General features: G+C 41.2%; 1 protein-coding gene across 1 annotated transcript in view; it reads right to left on the bottom strand.

Annotated features, from left to right (window-relative positions):
- Window positions 1-21025, bottom strand: part of CUX1 (cut like homeobox 1) — a 615616-nt gene that overhangs the window by 36319 nt on the left and 558272 nt on the right. Inside the window, exons 15-17 of the mRNA XM_082244942.1 lie at window positions 7905-8041; window positions 5818-5893; window positions 4350-4456 (exon numbers count right to left, since the gene is read on the bottom strand). Of these exons, the coding sequence (XP_082101068.1) occupies window positions 4350-4456; window positions 5818-5893; window positions 7905-8041 (320 nt within the window). The remainder of the gene's footprint in view (window positions 1-4349; window positions 4457-5817; window positions 5894-7904; window positions 8042-21025) is intronic.

Genomic DNA, 21025 nt, shown 5'->3' with positions numbered 1-21025 from the left:
CAGACCTCGAGCAAATAAAAGAGACTGCAACGGCATTGCAAGGAAAGATGCGTGATTTTGTGGACATGCTTGCCAAATTTTAAAAATAATTATTATAAAAATTTTTACAGTTTGTATTGGGATGTTCCCATTTTTATATAATATTTTAGGCCAGTTTTATGACACTCAGATGTTAAAGAGTGTACCCAAGTTTGGGAAAAGCACTTTCCAACACCCTAACCCTAACCCTAACCCTAACCCTAACCCTAACCCTAACCCTGTGAATGTTTGATACTAAAACATTTTTACATTCAACAATGTGTGTTCAATTCTTTATTAGACTTTCGTTGGGGGGTCGAGGTCTAAAGCTGTGTAAAGAAGCACTAAATGTATGATGGCTGTCCTATTCACATATTTACATGTTAATGAAAGCATTTTGGACACTGCCATATGCAAGTTGCTGGAGGTGTCAATGAAATGTTAAAGATACCCCCAGTTTTAACGCATATCACAGTGCGATCTGACATTTCACACAGGATCGGAGCACACAAGTTTGAACGACTGTGCGATCCTATCCTGATGCGGCTGAATAAATGCATCATGTGCGACTTTTGTGCGAGTGCAGTGCGAATTGAGCCATACAAACTGTATAGCTGATTTTCGCATGAACATCTGATCGCATGTAATAAAGGAGCAGTGCGCTACGATATTACATGCCATCAGATGTGCAGTGTGAATTGAGACATACACTTTGTATGGCTACATTCGCACTGAACACGCATACAAGTCGCACATGACCCCTTATTTCTGATGTATCTGGATTGGATCGCACAGTGCTTAACACTTGTGGAATACAATCCTGTGGAAAAAGTAAGTGGCGGGTCACCCTTATGCAATGCTGGAAGGCTGCAAAGTCGCAGACTTCCCGCATCGCATAAGTGTGACTCAACACTCAAGGTACTAGCAGTCCTAGGATTCAATATGGCATTGATATTGCCAGTAGCAATCAGTGTAGGGAGATCAGTGTAATCTATAGTGTATTGCTTGTTCGTTGCTCTAGTTCACTTTCCATTACCTATATATATATAACACTTTGAGATGAACAATGATCAAGTTTCACATAACACTGACATATCCTAACATTGGTGGGCAGTGAGAAGGATGTCATAAATGAACACAACATAACAGGTGTAGGTACTTTGTTAATACCCTAATGTATTATCTGAAATATATAGTATGGGCAACTTCTGGACAATGAACACCAATATAAGGTGACATTAGATGAACCTTGGGTGTGACCTAGTTCTCAATGTGACAGGGTTTGTGTACATTTTGTGGGGTGCAGAAGGCCCTTGTATTTACACCACTGGCTAAAAAATAACACATGGCCATCATCACTTTGGATCAGCTGGTGAGAGACTACAGTCAAGAAACACACTGATGAATGTATTAACCCTTCCAAAGTCACACATATATAACACATGATTAACCCAAATAATTGTGTTTGGCATATGTGCCCAAATGATTATAATCCACAATACAGAATCATTGCAATTTTTGTTTAATGTGTTGAAAAATAATATATCTCTGACATTTATCTTGTGTGTCCAATCTTTAACAAGATTAATGTGTTTGTGACAGTGATTGCTGCCAGGACACAGCTCCTCTCCCCACGAAATAGTCCAGATATTCCTGGCGGATCTGACGGGCCCTGTGTGATGCCAATGCTGACCGTCCAACTTCCATTGACGTCATGGACTCCACTTGGTTAGAAGGTTGGGCCTCTCCACTTGTACCTGGCATAGCAGGGTCAGTATCCAGTTGCTGCAAGACATAATTTTGTGCATTCCTGCGTAGGAAGTTGTGCAAAATGCAGCAACACAAGACCACATTATCCACTTTGTACAGTGCCAGGTTTATGGACGTCAGGAATATCCGGAACCGGTTGGCCATTATCCCGAAGGCATTCTCCACAACTCTGCGAGCTCTGGACAACCGGTAGTTGTAAATCCTTTGGTCTGGGGTGAGGTTCCTCTGAGGGTAGGGCTTCATGAGATGCTCCCCAAGCGCAAAAGCCTCATCTGCGATAAACACAAAGCTCATACCCTCAACAGTTTGCTCCCTGGATGGCAGGTTCAGAGTGCCGTTCTTTAGACGACGAGCGAACTCCGTCTGATCAATAACTCCCCCATCCGAATTGCGGCCATTTTTGCCAATATCCAAAAAAATAAACTCATAGTTTGCATTAACTATGGCTAGCATGACTATACTAAAAAAACCTTTATAATTATAATAAAATGTGCCGGAATTCGGAGGGGGGACAATGCGGACGTGCTTCCCATCAATAGCACCCCCACAATTGGGAAAATTCCACTTCTCCAGAAATTGATCAGAAATCTCCAGCCATTGCTCTGCGTTTGAAGGAAACTGTGGGGAAAAAAAAAAAAAAAAAAAAAAAAAAAAAATTAGTGCTTGAGCACATCACATTATTAATTACACACACAGTTGTCTGTTAAATGCTTATGCAACTTGCTAAAAAAATATACAACAGGAAGGCAAAGGTTTGGATATGGGGATGTAACATCTACATACATTTATTTTCAACCTCCTATTGTTCTTATATTGTAAAGGGCCATACACACTAGAAGATTCTCTGAAGACTTTTTCGTGCAGATTTAACTTTTCTATGTAGTGCAAGGGCCTACCAGATTGCATAGGATTTGAAAGTGTTTGTTGGACCTCATATTATTTGGTTTTGGTAAATCGGAAGGATAAATTGTTCTGACAATCTTCTAGTGTGTATGGCCCATTATACTCACCAGCTAGAGCTGAGATTTACAAACTACGGCCCTCCAGCTGTTGCAGAACTACACATCCCATGAGGCCTTGTAATTCTCTCACATTCACAGACATGACTAGGCATGATGGAAATTGAAGTTCGTGAACAACTGGTGGGCCATAGTTTGAAGACCTCTGAACTTGAGCTTTGGTATATGCTGACTTTGAGATTTAGCATGTGGGTGGGGGGATGGGTAAGTAAAACTGGGCATTTATACATCAATTAGGGCTTGTGGTCAGTGAAGGTTTTAACATCATTACATAAACATACAGAATCATAGGTGGGAATGGATGGACTGATGTATTTTAGATAAATCATTAACTAGGTACTAAAACATTGGCCAAGGAATAATTGTTTGAGGGAAAGCAATAAAATGACCCAAATTCAAAATACTGTTAACAGGCAATGCGTTTAGGGACACATAGGAGAGAATGGTGGGGTGGTTAGTGGGTAATTTTACAAATGGTTAAAGATAATCTACATCTTTACTACTATGTGCATGCGGACAGAGGGTAGTTTACAAATAATGGCCTGTGTCAATTGCTGTACATCCAAAAACATCATAATTCAGGTGAAACTAGTAATACATGTAATGTAAAAAATAAAACATACCTTGATATAGTCCTTCTGCAAGACCTTGATGATGGCAGAGCAGGTCTCAGGGATGATGACTCCAAGTGCTTGGGGGGAGATGCCTGTGGTGAACTTCAGATCCTGCAGGCTTCTCCCTGTTGCAAGATACCTCAACGTCGCAATTAACCTTTGCTCAGGAGTAATTGCAAGCCGCATACAAGTATCCTGCTTCAGAATATAGGGGGACACCAGGGCAAGAAGACGGTAAAAGATGGGATCCGTCATCCTCAAATAATTCCTGAAGTCATCAGGATTATTTTCCTGGAGCTCCCTCAGCAAGGACATATGAGAAAATTGATCACGGTTAAGCAACCAATTTTTCGTCCAGGAGGTCCGCTTCTTCTTCCTATTGCTCGTACGTCGTCTCAGAGCCAAAACTCCAACACTAACGACAGCAACGGACGAATTCACGGTCGCCATAATAAATTCTCGAACGATGTCTCGGAAAATAGCGAAATGTCGTCAACCAAACAAATGCTACCGAAATCAGCGCGAGATGCCCAGAAGGGTCACGGCCAAACACTCACTTCCTCTTTTGTAGCGGCGAACGTGCGTGGAACGTACTGACGTCATTTTCTGTCGGAAGACAAATGTCCTGGGCAAGTTTGGAGCACTTTTCAACAGACAAACAACAAACACACCAGCCGCGAACATTTGTAGGACGTTCCGTCGGCCGACGATCGGTACGTGTGTACGGGGCTTAACTCTTCAAGCTGCCTGTAGTGTTCTATGTATAACCCTGCTCCAAAGAAAAAAACTAGAATAGTAAGAATTTATATCACTTTTTTTAGGTTTACTGCGTGAATGGGAACACATACCAAACATACATTGGGGGGAGGGGGGTATTGGGGTTTAAGTCTGTTAGTGTTGCTCAGTAGCAAAAAGTAGGACAACCTACCGCCTCCAGCTCTTGATTTCTAGCCCTGAAGCGCTCCCTTTGACTCGATATGATTGATAGGAGAGAATCCATCTGACCTTCTGGAATTGCAACACTTGTAGAAAAGCCTGCATTTGTAAATCAACAACAAACTATAAGCACATATCTATGTTTGCAGTGCATTATTACAATAGACAACACACATACTGATGTGTGGTATCAGTATTCATCTCATATCACTTCACTGTTCCTTTAGATTAATTTTGTGTTGCGTTCATCTCCAACATTTATGTAACCCTTCAGGGGACCAAGTGCATGTAGAACTTGGTCCTATTTAAATTTGTCCTGCTTTTGCTAAGTGGTGTGGTTGGACAGTTTGCCCCCTACCGTCCAACAACGCTGCTAGGAAGTAGAAAGATTTGTAAGGAATAGCCCTGGTGTCTAGCAGCATGGACCACTCTGGAGACCAGCACTGCCATTCACAAAAGGTCACACAGCCTGCAGTGTTATGTGATCCATCCATGGCTGCTTCTAAACCTGAATATCCTTGGCAAATAGATAACACACAGTGTGTATGTTTTTCAAGCATAATAATGCTTCCAAATAGGCTGTTAAGCAGTCTCCTGTTGCTCCATAAGCAGCATGCTGCAAGATGATAGGCTGATCAAAGCTTTCATCCCAGCATGTGGAAGAACAGTGGTACAGTTATACTGGAGTGAAAAGTGTGGGACAGCTCTCTGCCATTCCTGGGGTTGGAAACCCATTGCAAATGCTGTCAATGTGATTAGGCAGCACTGTCTGATCATTCACAAAAAAAATTATTCAGCACTGCAAGGCCTTTTGATTGCAAATAGGTGACACAGCCCCACAATGCTAAGTGATCTTTTACTAATATGAATGAGCAATCAAAGCAGGGCACACATTGTTAAATCATAATAGTAAAAGAACAGTCAAAAACAGAAAAAGGGCGAGGTCTCAGTGCTAACTGTATCCCCCAACAAGAACGCCCATAAATTGGGCTGCAGACTGGGGTTGAGCTACAGCCAGCTTTAACACAAATAAAGAATGGACCATGTACTATATGAACTTGGTCCCAAGGGGCTTATGAACATCTTTAAAAACATTTGGAAAAGTTCTTTATAATGTGGATATAACATATTTCATTTCAATTTGCAGTTAGCCATTATTTTCTAAAACTGCCAAAAATATCAGATTTCTCTTCTTTCCTAAAAAGATTAACAGATGACTAAGTACTGTGTTGCAACTTACTAGTAATGAGCTAAAGTGACCTACAAACACTTATACTGTTGCTAAGGAATAACAAGGGAAATATCTGTAGGTGTTATAGTAGGATACACTTTTGAATAAGTTAAAGCTTATTCTGTTGTGTGAGGAGGCTGTGTAACTCTCAGGGCTGGATATTATATGTATTTCTTCTATTTAACAGTTTGGCTGGAGTTTAGTTTTAAACAGTACAGTATGTACCCACCTTGATTACCATAGAAAACTGCAGTGGCCTCCTTGATTGGCTCTGGAATCATTTCCATACTTGGGACAGCAGCTCCCTGTTGAGTATCAATAAGTAACAAGGCAATGTTGTCAAAAACATGGCACACACTCTAAAAAAACCCAATGAATTTATATCAACCCATCAAAAAAAAAAAAAAAGCATAACTATTATGCTAGTTCATTTAATTAGTCTACTAATTACCATAGCACTCTCTCCTTAATAAATCCTGCTGACTATACTGCATGAAAATTAGAACTGCAGGCAATATACACATTTCATGGAAACATACCAAATCCACCAGAATGGTTGCTTTTAGCTGGAAAATTTTATTAATTATATTAATTTATTATCTATTAATATTTTACAATAGTTCTGTAGTCACATTTCTGTACAGCTTGGCGAAGAAAAAAGATGGCAAACTGGTCACATGTGGAGTATGTGTATATTTGTCAATGTTTAATAATCTAGATCTATGTTACACAGAGTCTTCTGAAGACACCACCACATGAGTAAAGCTAAAGCAAGTACCACTATATTGTCTCTCTTTCCTTCGCTTGATTAGTTATATTTACTGCTTTAAAATGCACCTGTACATATATTACTTACCTTTGTTTCTACCCCCCTGCAGCTCGGTTTGCTGCCAGCAACAAGATGCTCTTTGGAAGTTCTAGTTAAACAGTCAGCATTTACACAGGGCTGAGGACTCTCACCCACCCCCATCCGAGTACACCTGGAAGTAATGGGTATTTCTCTACGCTTCTTAGGAAAACACATGGGCAGGGGAGCAAAAGCTGTTCATACACAAAGTTTTCTTCTGTTCCCCCATCAATGCTAAACAGCACGGATCAACAAATCTATCGCTACCAGGTATTGTATTCTGACAGCTGGCACCTGTGACTTTCAGAATATCAGAACTGTGATAGTGAATAATTGGTTGACTTAATTTCCCAGTCAAAGTTTTTCAAGCAGTGGTATCTGCATGGCCACCCATGACTCGAATCCCAGGAATCAGTTAAAATTTGAGCAGTGTATGGCCAGATCAGAGAAGGGGAGTCTACATTCCTTTGCTACAGTAGCAAGTCAGTGATCAGGGCCGGTGTTTTAAAGATGGAATCAGCAGAACATGCATGCGTATTGATTGTTGGCACAGCTGCTAATCATTTTCACAATATGCAAATGTGAACTTGTGCCAATGCAAGAGCTCAAATAGGAGAACAGGAACAGAGCACTTTCACATTATAACAAGAAATGCTTGATCTAGGACCTTCATGGCGGGATTATCAGATATTATTTTATTGAAGATTGCAGATTTAAAAATTCAGAATTGAAATTAGATTTAGGCATTATGCACAGGAACATTTAGAGGCTCAAAAGAACTTGTGTATGTGCAGGTGGCACATACAGCCAGGGCATACATGTGAATGGCTGTGTGCAGCCAGACTTATGTAAAAGAGATGTCCCTGTGCATCAACATTTACCCGTGCATGTGTGTATGGAATATTGCCTGAACACACTAGCTTGGCGTTGGGGAAAATATGCTGTTCGTGCATTCGCAAGTAAACACAGATGCACAGGAGATTTAGCATTTCACCAGTACTTTTGCGTACACCTATTTGCTTGTATGGCTGGCTGTACGCACAGCCTGCAGAGGTATTCAATGCTTTAGCACTTTTGTATTTGGGTCAAATTATTTCTGTTTTAGCTAAGCTGCAGGTTAATGCACATTTTTTAGGAAGTTCTGTAAGGAAAGCCCTAGACAGTGTGGGAGTATTTCTTACTGGCTTTTATTCAGTGCTAACATATGAACCCTTCTTGTGAGCTTAGCTTCTTGTTCTGGTGCAGATAACTCATTCTAAAAGGTGAACAGGCAAAATTATATAGCCAACATCAGAAATCCAAAAGATAAAACAGTTCAAATTTTACATTATATAATATGTAAATTATATATATTATATATATATGATACTGATTATACGCTTTTATACTTATCTGCATAGACTGATAGCATAAAAAAGTGGGAGCACCACAAATAAATATGACCAAGAGCCCAGACAAGGTTGTCGTACCTCAGCATCCGGTCGCTGAAGGGAGCCTAGGGACTGGACAGTGCTCAGGTCATGCTCCAGCTTGGAGATCAGCTCCTTTTGCTGAGAAACGGTGGAAACGGCATCTGTGAACTGCAGTTGTAACTCTCCACAGCGAGCTGAGGGAACATATCACAATGTAAACACAAACGACTCTGTATATTCATATTTATCCAAGTGCCTTAAATAAGAACCCTCTGTACAACCCCCTAGGTTCAAAATCTCAGATGTAATTTTCCAAGTCAGATTTGCAGATGATTGGTTGCTATAGGGCAGTGATGGCGAACCTTGGCACCCCAGATGTTTTTGGAACTACATTTCCGATGATGCTCATGCACTCTGCAGTGTAGTGTACTTGAGCATCATGGGAAATGTAGTTCCAAAACATCTGGGGTGCCAAGGTTTGCCATCACTGCTATAGGGTATTGCTGTTTTTTCAAACATTTTCAATAATGTGTCCAGTTGCTTCTAAGGGTATTCACCCTTTTTTCATCTCTTTTACAAAGTGCTTTATTTACTATTACATGTCATTACAAAACCTAGAACTATTGATAACAAAAATGCTAAACATTTACTCAGTTAGAACCTCAGGGGAGTGAGCAGTCCAGATCTTACACAACTCTCTGTGTTTCAGATGTTAGTGGACAAGGCATCCTTCAACTTCTGTAAACTGGAATGCAACAATGAGTTGAGTGGTTCTGATAAGGTCCGGAGGATGCCAGTGTGGGATTAGATAAAGTGAACGGAGTAATGAGTGGGACATTTGATAAGGAGCAGTTGGTGCCCTGTGAAGTCTCAAGCAGACAAGTAGTAGCAAGGCAGAGGGTGTCATAAATTTCATGGAAGTCCAAATTATTTTGTACTTGGACCATTTGCATTTTTTTTAAAAATAATAATATCTAATAGACTATATAAATATGTTGAATGACAAAATATATGGCTTTTTACATATATGGCTTCGCACCTCCATTCCATCCTGAATGCCGGTGCCAGACTCATCCAACAGACTAACCGTTCAGTGTCTGCCACCCCTCTCTGTCAATCCCTCCCATTGGCTGCCACCCACCCAAGGAATACAATTCAAAATACATACAACTTACAAAATGGTCCACAACTCTGCCTCCATCTACATCACCAACCTCAAAATACCAAGCAAACAATCCTCTCCACTCCTCCTGCTCTCTAACTCCCTCATAACCTTCTCCCATGCTCACCTCCCGAGCTTCTTCGATCTTCTGGAACTTCTTACCCCAATCTCTCCAACTATCCCCTACTCTAACCACCTTTAGGCAATCCCTGAAAATGTATCTCTTTAGAGAAGCCTATCTTGTCTCCACCTAACAACTAAACTTTTATTTTCTCCATCAGCCCATCCCCCACAGTTATTACCTTTTGTATCACTTGACGCTCCCCCTTAGATGTAAGCTCAAATGAGCAGGGCCCTCTGATTCCTCCTGTATTGAATTGTATTATAACTGTACAGACTCCCTTTATTTTGTAAAGCGCCGCACAATCTGTTGGCATTATATAAATCCTGTATAATAATATTCATTTTATATAACTTTCCCTGAACTGCACTAGAAAACAAATGATCATAATGAATCCTATGTCCAACCTCAAATTTGCAAATGATCATAATGAATCCTATGTCCAACCTCAAATTCTCCACCACTCAACCAGACCTCCTCCATACGCCTACAGGACTATTTATGAAAGATGTTTGCTAGCTCAGCTCTTTTTGTTATACACTTAAAATCCTGCATTAGGCTTCATTCACACCAATGAAATTTGCTTTCGAGGATTTTCGTGCAGTGCTTTGTGTGTTTTTTAAACCCAATTTTGCAGCAATTTGCATTTTTAATGCTCTTTTTGGCAAACTTTCTGTTGGGCAGATTAAAAAACGCAAAACGCAGCAAACTTGTGGAAAAAAACAACATAAACAACATAAAGTCCCTGACCCTTTCCAAAAATGTAATGATGTGAATGTGTTGAATAGAAACCCATGTTAAAAAAAAAAAAAAAAAAAATGTCCCTGGTGGCTGCAAAAAGCATGAAAAAAACGCATTGGTGTAAATGGAGCCTTAAGCATGTTTCAACAGAACCAGTTTACACTTAGTACCACTAGATGTCACTATATCCTCAATAACTGAAAAATGAACGTGAGTAAATGATTTAAAAGTACAATATATTGGAGGGGTTAAATTGTAATTTAAAGTGGAAGCTTTTTTTTTCCATTTGTAGCAATCAATACTTGTCAAACATTCCATTATAATATAGTTTATATTATATATATATATAATATAGTTATATTATTGCATTGCAGACAGGATTCTCGATATTTCAGGTCTTATATCTCAGTCTCAGTAATGGCAGTACTACGAAGAGAAAGAAAAATGTGGTGAATCCTCAGCTACTGATGTCATCCAAGATGGTGATGTCTAAGAGGTGAAATCCTCCAGTGATATCAAAGCCTCAACACCACTTTTTCTGCTCATGGAGGCTAGTTGAGAGCAAACTACCTTGTTGTGCCATGCCAGTTACAGCTAAGTGTAGTCCTCTGCCAGCGCAATCATATGCTGCCAGTATGAGCTTCTGCAGCAATCCCTCTTTCTAGGCTGTATATTATGTAATTGAAAGTAGAGCAGGATATGTGGCACAATGTTTCTGTCCTTCCTTATGTTAGCATACCGGAGGTCATCTCCACCACTTGACAGCACTCTAACCAGCATATAAATCTGCCATCTATCCCCACCCCCCCCAGCATTACTTTTCAATCTAGAAGTTTAATTAACAAAGAATGAACAATGAACAAAGAGTACCTCCCTATCTTTCATTCCTTGGTTAAGGCATACCCATGTTGTAAAGTGAACTGATAAAATAACTGGCATAATTTGTTTCCATTCTCGATTTCCCTCCTTTTGGGTCTTTTACCACCTTCCTATACCGCTTTAAAAAGTTCTGGATGATTAATTATAGCTTCCCCTTCTCTCCTTGTTTTTTGGCACCTTACTGGATGCACTTAAAGCATGCTAAGTGGCCTTGTGCTCAATAGTAGTGCATGTCAATATAGCAAAAGTAGGGTTGGTTGTTTATGTGATTCTTCATTGTGCAAGAATATTAAAATAGGTATTTATTTTGCCCAGTTGTGTACAAAAGTTTAGGTATGCCAGGTGTGTCTGGCAAAAAAATGAATAGTTCCACTTGAATGTGACTGTCTGCTAACTAGATATAAGCAAAAATGTTATCTTTGTTATTTCTTCAGCTTCCATGGAGATGGCACAAAGGCAGACATGTTTGAAGTCCAGCCTGGGTGGCAACCATGGCTTCCTTCAGAGTTACAGTGGAGTTGTGAATGTAGCCACCCAGAGACAGGAAGTGTGTTATTCTCAGGATTACCAACTAAATAATAATAAATAAATCATGAAAAAAAAAAAAATGAATGCAGTTGGACCATTTGATAGTACATATCTAAGGACTAGTAAACTAGTAAGTATCCCCCCCCCCTTCTGGGGAAGAAGTCTTTGGAAACTAAACACAAGTCGGGTTAAGAGTTACAGAGAACCTACCACCCTTATTGAGCTTGTACCAAATGATTGTGATCACTATGCATTGCCGTTATGCATCTTCTACACTGTAAGTTTTCTACTTTTAATAAATACTTATCCGTGCGTTATTACACCAAGTGGAGGCTTTCTTTTGTTTTCTGAGTACCTGGGTCCTGGGGAAAAGATGCAAGTCTGAGTCACTTGGTCTACCAGACGAGAAGGTTATCGGTGATGGTCGTTTTCTAAGAGACCTTTAACCTATTGTCCACATGTTTCGGTAAGCGCTCCTGAGTCTATTGTGGTGGCAGCTACACAGGTGGAGATTTACCTGCTCTTTCACTTGGAATTACACTTGGTGTATTTGGTGGACTTGGTGGATATACACTAGGAGATCAACATTTTCACTCTTTGGACACCTTTTTTTCATTAAGTGGACTTTATAATTGCACCTTAATATAAGCTTTTAATTTGTTTTGGCAGAACACCACATTTATACCAATTTTGTGTGAGTGGTCTCCAAATTGTGGAGGTGGTCAATACTCATTGAGAGGTACAGTGACCCCCACATTGAATAGGACATTAATACTCAGCTCCTCGATGATTTTGCACTTTAATATTTTTTTGCAGAATATGCACTAAGCACTTTTCTATTTTCTTTACTAACCTATTATCTATAAATGTAAAAGGGTGATTTCTGTTTCAGGATTAGTATAAGTTTATACATTGGTAGATCTATCTTCCTATTATGCGATGACATATATCATATTAGTTTGATGTTTACACTATATGCACCCAGCACTTTAAGTGGTTACACTTTAATTGTTATATAAGTGAGATTAATCTGACTTTATACATTTTGAGCGGCGCACATATAAGGATTATACAAGTTAGTACCGTATTTTCCGGCGTATAAGACGACTGGGCGTATAAGACGACCCCCCTAATTTCCATCTACCGGTAATACTTCTACTTAGGTTACCTTTATATTATATATATTATACTTGGCGTATAAGATGACCCCCCATTTTTGGGGGATTTTTTTGAGGTTCAAAAGTAATCTTAAACACCAGAAAATACAGTAATAATATTGTTGTATTGGAGTGCCTGCAGCCTCTTTTCTTCTTCCTTAGTAAGCGCAGTAATCCATCCTAAATCTTTAAGGCACTGTACATTACATTTTTGTTTTTCGGGTTAAAATGCACTAAAATGCCTTCTAAAATGTATGTTAAAAGTAATGTCAAATTGACCTTTCACTACATTATGGAGTATGAAATATAGTTGGATTTCTTATTATCCTTAGTAAGATCCTTATTATATAGCAATACTATTTTATACTTTTTTTTCTATCCTTTTTTCTCAGAGATTTCTCTAAATGTGTACACGGTTAATGTAATGTATGACTGTTATGGCAACAACTGTAATTGGGTAATTTATGCAATTAGGTTAACACAATGCAAAATGCATGAAACGGGCTGATAATATATGTAGTGTCTCTAAGTGCTGCCAGACCAGTATGTTAAAGCTCTATTCTCCTACAATCATCACATTGCTGGTTTATTCAGAATTTTGTAGCCCCCGACATGCAACATGCAGGGACACATAGCAACCTAGTTGAAGTCTTCTCAGTGAAAGATGAATTCAGATACACTACATTGGATGGCAACCCTTTGCGATCTGCCTCCTTGAAGGCCTTTGTTTTTCAGTTTCAAAAATTATTCAATTATTCAAGTCAGAATTTTTTCATTCACTTTTAATTGGCAGTGTGAATGATTGCTAGAAGACTGTGTTCTACCTTTGTTTCATATTTTGTTTGGACACAACAGGTTCTGTTAGGATCAGTTTGTGCTGCAGGCACACAACAGCTCCTGCTTCCATATGAATGAGTTTGAACAGTGCAAGATGCAACATTTGTAAATAAAGCCTGTCTAAGGAGGCCTGAATAAATCTGTTAGATTCTGGTCCCGCTTATTTTTTTTCTTCTATTTATTGTACAGTTCACTGTTGCGGTTATTAGTGTGACTATAGAGGAGAGAAGGTAAAGTTAAATGTCATTCTTTATTTCCCAGGAAGCGATGTGTAATACATATGTGGTGCAGCTTATATGGTAGACCAAACAAGGCTAAGTTCACCTTTAAAAAAATATAAATGCTTTTGTAAAAAAAAAAAAAAAAAAAATACATAAATGCACATTTTTGGGTTAAGAAAGTGCATTTATTATTTTTTCTTCAGGAGTCTGTAAAACATTGCCCCTCGATCGAAATGCCAGGCTTCCTACAGCTCGGTGCCCATACGTCTGTACAGGTTGTCAGTATCAGAGCTGCAGGAAGACTAAATGGACTAAACATGTGTGGTTCGTTTTGTTCCAAATTGAAATTCGGAGGAATTTTGCGTTATTCGGAAAATCCGGATGCATCCGAATTGTCAAACTACAATAATAACAAATTTAAACAAATCTGAAATAACTAAACAAAATTTCAGATGAAACTCAAATTCGAATAGTTTTCTAATCAAATTTGAATAGTTACCTAATTTTAATAGTTTTCAACTTTCAGAAGGAATAGAAGAGAAAATAATAGAATTGAAAAAAAAAAAAAAGAATAGCCTATAATAGAGTAAAAAAGAACAAATTAGAATAGGAACAAAAAAAGGAACAGAGTAAAAAAAGAACATAAAATGAAGGAAGAGAATAGAATAAAAAATAGAAAGAATATAACCATTATCTGAAATCTAAAATTATCAACACAATGGCATTAAATAGACCTTCCTAAAGCTCCCAGGCTGCTCGGCACCAGAACACCTCAGTAGACAGCTAGCATGTGCCAGCAGCTTCAATGGCATCCGCAGTGCGTACTAGCCACACCATGTTGACCCTACAGGAGCCCCCCCCCGCTCTTCTTTCTGATCAATCTCTATGGGCTCTCTTGCAAAAGTTACCCACTAGAGAGGACTTTGATCTACCAGCATCAAGGGTAGAAGCTGCACTCTGACAGAGTTTAAACAAGAAGTAGCTGCAGTTGATGTCAGAGTCTCCTCATTGGAAACTGACACTGTTACCCTGAACCACTCGGTCTCCAGCCTGCAAGAAACGCAAGAGGAGGTTACAGACCAAGTCACTCAATTACTTTTGCTCTTAGAGGACTTGGAAAACTGCAACCGCAGACGCGACATCAGAATTTGCGGCCTACCAAAAGCCCCTTTTCAGCCTGACCTTAAAACTACTGTGTTTGCTCTATTTAACACATACTTAGAGAGCCCTCATGAAACTAACATCGACATAGACAGGGTACATTGGACCTTGGGTCACAGAAATCCTAACAAGGATAGGCCTAGAGATATACTCTGATGCCTGCATAACTACTTTATAGGGAGGACATCCTCCAACGGGCTTGGCGCTAGGGGCCCATAGACTTTGACAGAGCCCGGATCCTCCTCTTGCCAGACGTTTCCTGAGGGACCCTTCAGATGCGTAGATGTATGGAGCCTCTACTGAAGAAATTTAGGTGAACTAGGGATCACCTACAAGTGGGGCCACCCTTTTCACTTGATCGCCCGCAAGGGCATTTGCTCGTAAACTCTGCGACATCCATGGGACCTACCAGCCCTCTACAGTTCTCTGGCGATGCACCCCGGTGTCTCTCCCCAACTGGTTGGCGTTCACCCTATCTGTGGCAAGTAACACAAACTACGGTTAGCAGGCCACAGAGGTCTCGGCAAAACAGCAGGCCAAGATGCAGAAGGCCACAAATCCCTCAAGACCACAAACTCTAAACTCCAGGAAACCGGTTCAACATCAAGGTTCAAGTTTGACACTTACATTCAGAAACTTCCATCATCTGCTCACTATGCAAACCCTTTTCTTATCTCTGTTACGTCACTACAAAAGGAACTTGCAGCTCATGGGGTCTCCCTTTTAGACGTATTAGAGGATTCACTATACTTGCCATCTGTAGTCCTACTACTTTCAGACGGCCCTTGAATAGTTCCCACTGAGCCTTCCATTTGTTATCAAGCCATTTACTTTACTGGGAGTTGTGTTTTTCTTTTCTCCCCCCCCCCCCCGTGGGGACTCCTAGGTTCACCCTTGGCTCCTCTGGGAGTCCAATGCAAGGACCAAACTAGGTGATATTATCCTGACGTTGGATCCAAATATCGGGGGCTTGAAAAGCTTTCTGGAAGGAACATCTAGGGTCCTCCCTGGAGAGTCCATTAGCTCCCCTATAATTAGATGTAGTTTGGGCTTGACCTGCTTATGCTTGAATGTTAATGCTATAGTTTCAACATATTGTTATTCTTTTGGAGTCTATGGCACATGACTGCTGATGGGAGAGGAGAACCCGGGGAGTTTTTATACACATACATCTTTATGTCTATGGCTATCTTCATGGTGGTATTTTCTTGTCCCTTGTGCTTCCGACTCAACGGGGTATCCTACCTGCCTCCTATCGGTGTGTTGTTTAATTGTTTATTTCACTTACTAACAAATGGTTTTAGCCTTTTGCGCTGATGTATATGCATGATACCTACAGGTCCCACTTGATTTCTGGTCAGGGTTTATCCCAGACCATTTTTAAGGGGATTTTTCTGGACTATGACGCATAGGCTTTAAAGTCTTTTGGCGTAGGGGAGGTAAGGTGTACTCCCTGACTGAGGCCACCCCTGAGTGACACTAGGAAGCTTCTGAAGCCTAGGTATCACTTTTTGACGGCTGTCTCTGATGGGTTATGGGTTTCTGCTGGGTTATGTGTTTTATTTAGTTACGCTTTTACAGTCTGATTTGTTTTACATTGCTATCTGAGACCTATATCCAGGCTGGGACAGAATTGGGAGTTATGGCTCACTCTTAATGGGCTCCGGCTCTAAGAGGGTGAGCTGTCCCTCCGCCTTAGGATTTACAGCTATATTCAGAGTTAGTTACAGTTACATTCCTCCTTACTTCTAAATGTCCTCCTCACACGGTTCTGCAATCCCCAGAAGTTTATACTGGTGCTGTCCCTTTGCAGACTGGCCCTTTATATTATGGGCTGTGGGGGCTTTCTGCAGCCCGGGAGCTCAATCCCTAAAGTGCCTTACCTTTCCCCCCCTAGGCCTTTGCTGCCCACCTTGGCAGTTGATCTCCTTTTGGAGAGAAAGTTTTTGTAACCTCCTTCACATCTACCTCTTCTTCGCTTACCCTAGTTTCCTTGTTCTTCTTTATCATTTCCTCTATTCTGCACTCTCTCTTTCCAGTGCTGTTCTTTCCCTCCATGCCCCACCTTTTTTTTTTTTTCTTTTCTTCTTCTTTTCTCCCCCTCCTTATCGCAAGCCTTGGAGGCAATTCACTCTAAAATGACACTAAAGATCCTGGTCTTGGAATATTAGGGGCCTTAACACACCTGAGAAGCGTTCCAGTTGTCTCACTGATCTTTGGAGACAACGTCCTCAAGTTGTGTTTTTGCAGAAAACTAATTTCCCTGCTGACAGAATTCTGAAACTCTCCAATAAACATTTCCTGTCAGCTTATCATAGTGTGTCCCCCCTTGTCTAAATCGAAGGGGACGAGTATTCTTTTGGACAAAACCCTACCCTGGGAATTTTTAGACCCTTGTACTGATCATGAGGGCATATACCTTTTTTTGAAAGGTAAAATCCAGTTGCAGACATTTACCCTGGTAAATGTGTATCTACCAAATGTCAATCAGCTCTCAGTTTTAGAAAAATATCTTCCTTCGCCGGTGGTAGGATTGTTTTAGGCAGCGACTTCAATCTCACTATAGACCCACATAAAGACTCTTCAACGGGCTCTTCTGCCCTACCCCAGAGATCCCGAATTCGGCTTAAGGAACTTTTCCATTCTCACCAACTTTTACAGTCTCATATTACAAAACCTTGCATGAACATTTAGCAACCTATTTTACTAAAGCTTTTATTACACTACTAGACAATCACCCTATGCCCTCAGACCTTCTGCATGCAAGTACAGTATATCACTTATTTGTAAGCCGGGAAAAGACCCGCTCCTTTATGCTAGTTACAGGCCCATCTCATTGTATAATTGTGACCCTAACTTTCTCACGAAAATTCTTGCTGAGAGACGGCTAAGTTCTCCAGTATATCATTCCTTTAGATCAAGTTCCTTTAGATCAAGTTGGATTTTGTCCGCAATAGAGAAGCCAGAGAACACAATCAGGACTATCGACATCATAGCAAGAGCCAAACATCCTAACACTCCACTCATTCTTTTATCAACAGACACCATATTGGTACGCCAGCTCCTATATTGTTTTGGATCTCTGCTCTCTACTCGACTTCAACTGCTACAGTCAAAGTGAATGGAGCTACCTCTAACTCATTTAATATTAGTAACAGAACGAGACAAGGCTGCTCTCTCTCTCTGCTCCTCTTCATACTTTCTCTAGAACCCCTATTGAACATATTAGGCACAGCCCTGACATCAGAGGTCTGGAGACTAATTCGTACCATCATAAAATCGCTGCATAAAATCGCTGCATATGCAGATCTTACTGTTTTATATAACAGAACCACTTGTCTCTCTCCCGCTCCTATTATCCAAAATACATACATATCCGATCATATCCTATGGATAGGTATGTATAGGATATGTATATACATATGATTTCAGATTTCAAAGTCAACTTACAAAAGTCAGAAGCCCTCAAGGTTTCCCTTACCCCTCATTCCGTGGCTCACCTTAGTAGCAATTTCCCTTTACGCTGGGCCTCGCAAACCATTCAATACCTGGGAACCAGAATCCCTTCCAATCTTCACCTGATCTTCCAACACACCTTCCAGCCTTTATTGAGCACCCTCTCCACGGACTTGGACAAGTGGAAAACTTTAGCGGTTTCTTGGTTCGGCAGATGCAACGTCAGGGATTCTTTCGTAACATCCGGACAATCTTTATCAAATAGCTTTGACAAGCCAAACCTTCTCTATCTTAAAAGGTCGCTTCTGCAACAACCAAAACTTAAAGGCGGGTTAGGTCTCCCTGACCCAGTCTTATACTGTACGGCGGTTCACATGAATAGAGTGTTTGATTGGTGCAGACACTCCTCCCATAAACTATGGGTTTCCCTGAAACAGGAATCAATACTGGGTTCTTTAGCCGGCCTCCAATGGACTGGGATTAGCTTCTCCTGATCCCCCTCTCCTCACCCTTTGATCGAGCCCACTTTACTAGAACTCGAAAGGTATTACAGGATGACCGGGGTATCTAGCTTCCCCTCTCTGTTGACAGCTATTATTGGCCTTCTGGATTTTGTACCAGGTTTCTCTGACAAAGCCTTCCAAATTCAACCTGACCAGAATCTGGTTAGAGCTTCTACCTTTCTTGGCTCCTCCATCCATCAGTTTTATATGATGCCCTTAACTGTTCTGTCTTGGGTAGATGGAAGATCTTGCAATTATCTCATTTTCTTTGGTCCCTCCCAGACCATGCTAGTTTCCACAGACAACCCACTTCATTTGAAGATCTTTGTCTGGGAGATGGCCCCTTACGGAAATCTCTCTCCTACTCTTATTCTACTTGCAATCATAACTCAAACTGACCCTCTGTATCTGAGCAAATGGGAAAGAGACCTTAACACTACATTCTCGGAGGATCAAAAGAACCGGATTCTTCTCTTTGCCACAAGTCTTCTCTCTGCAGCAAATACCAAGAGATCACATTTAAAATCTTGTTGCGCTGGTAGCAGACTCCAGCTGTCCTAGCATCAATATTCCCTGGACACAGCCCATTGTGCTGGCAATGCGGTACTCAAGATGGCCCTCTGCTTCACATCTTTTGGGATTGCCCAAGGGTGCACCCCTTTTGGCAACAGGTACTATAGATTATTGGGAGTGAGGCATGAGGCACAGTCAGCCCTGTGCCTCAAGGTGTTCTAGCCAGGAGATGGCGGCATCCGGATCATCGAAGAAATGCACTCTATCATTGCCCTCCACATGAAGGCAGGCAGGAAATAGCTTGGCGTACTTGTTCTTTATGCGGAGCCTGCACTTTGCTTCAATAAACGTTTTGCGTTTTTTCTGAACCTCAGCCAAGAAATCAGGGAAGATGGCTATTTTTCCATTTCTAAAGGGGATATTGCCTTTCTCCCTATTAAGTCGGAGCACAGCATTCCTGTCTCTGAAGTTCAGGAGTTTAGCTATGAAGGTGCGGGGGGGGGGTTCTCCCTGCGGCGGTGGTCTGCCGGACAGACGGTGGGCTCTTTCCACCACAAAAGTAGAAGAAAAGGCTTCATGGCTGTATGTATCAATCAGGAGTTGCTCTAAAAAGTTTGATGGTTGAGCCCCTTCTGCCCCCTCAGGCAGTCCTATGAGCCTGATATTACATCTCCTCAGCCTATTTTCCATATCGTCCTGCTTAAGCATGAGCTGAGTAACTTGAAGCTGGAGAAGATCTAATGTATTTTGCAGGGGGGGCAGGGAGTCCTCCACAACACTGATCCTCTGTTCAGCCTCAGTTACCCTCTCCCTCACCTTCTGAAGATCTTGACGGACCAGGGATATATCGATTTTCACCTCTTCAATCTTTGAGGTTAGGGAAGCCTCACACTGTAAAATGGCCTCCAGCACTTTTGCTGTCTCGGGCTCCCGCCGTGCTTACCTCCGCTCCCGCCTCTGCGCCATCTTGGGACTGGGGGTCCTTGTATGTGCGGCGGTATTTGTTGAGTTTGGCGGCCGTGTCCGCCGATTTTTTGGGCGGCGACATGCTGCCGGGTGTCCAGAGAGTGACCGGAGGTATTAGGGAGGCTGAAGATGATCTTGGGGTGCAGGATTAATGTTGAAAGGAGTGTTCGCCGGCGGAGCTGCTCTCACTTGCGTCCTACTGCATGCCGCTCCAGGCCACGCCATACTATAGATTATTCATAAACTTACTGATATTTCCCTTTGGACGATCTGGCAGCAGTGCTCCTTAACTTAACTCCAATGTCCAGCAAGAGATACCGTAAATCCTTGCTGAAGCACCTTCTGAATGCAGCCAGGGCCTGCATTCCCAGTGAATGGAAACAACAATCCCCACCTACAGTGCCGCAATGGTTTGCCCGGGTGAATGATATTCAATGATTGGAATATATGACATTTGCCCTTAGAGACCAGATGGAGGAACACAACACACACTGGGACATGTTTCACTTTTCAGATGAATATTTGACTTACTTCTAAATTGAGCCTTTTCCCTCGAGGGGAACCTGTCTGGTACTGTCAACTTCGCCAAGGCACCTCATCCTCCCTACTTTCTTTCTCCTTTTATTCATTTTCCTTTATATCTAGACACCTATGATGTCTAATCTTTCCTAACATAAACCAAAAAAATTTTCTTGGTATGCTATGAAAGTTGGGTACAACTAGTGTGGGAAAGAGGCATGGGGTCCTTCATGTTATGCATATGTCCTGTTCCTCACCTCCTATTGGTTCCGTACATACTAGTTAGTGCCCTTGTAATTTATGCCTCTCTAGAGGTTCTACTTCACAATGTATGAATTGTTTGCCGTAGAGGCTATGGCTTGAAGTTTATGGTCACTTCATATTGCTGTTCTGGAACCTTATCTGTTACTTTAT

This window comes from Pelophylax lessonae, assembly GCF_965119305.1.
Source record: "Pelophylax lessonae genome assembly, chromosome: 2".
NCBI classification, from domain to species: Eukaryota; Metazoa; Chordata; class Amphibia; order Anura; family Ranidae; genus Pelophylax; species Pelophylax lessonae.
Note: the sequence above shows the minus strand (reverse complement) of the source record. Positions and strands in the feature narration are given on the sequence as shown.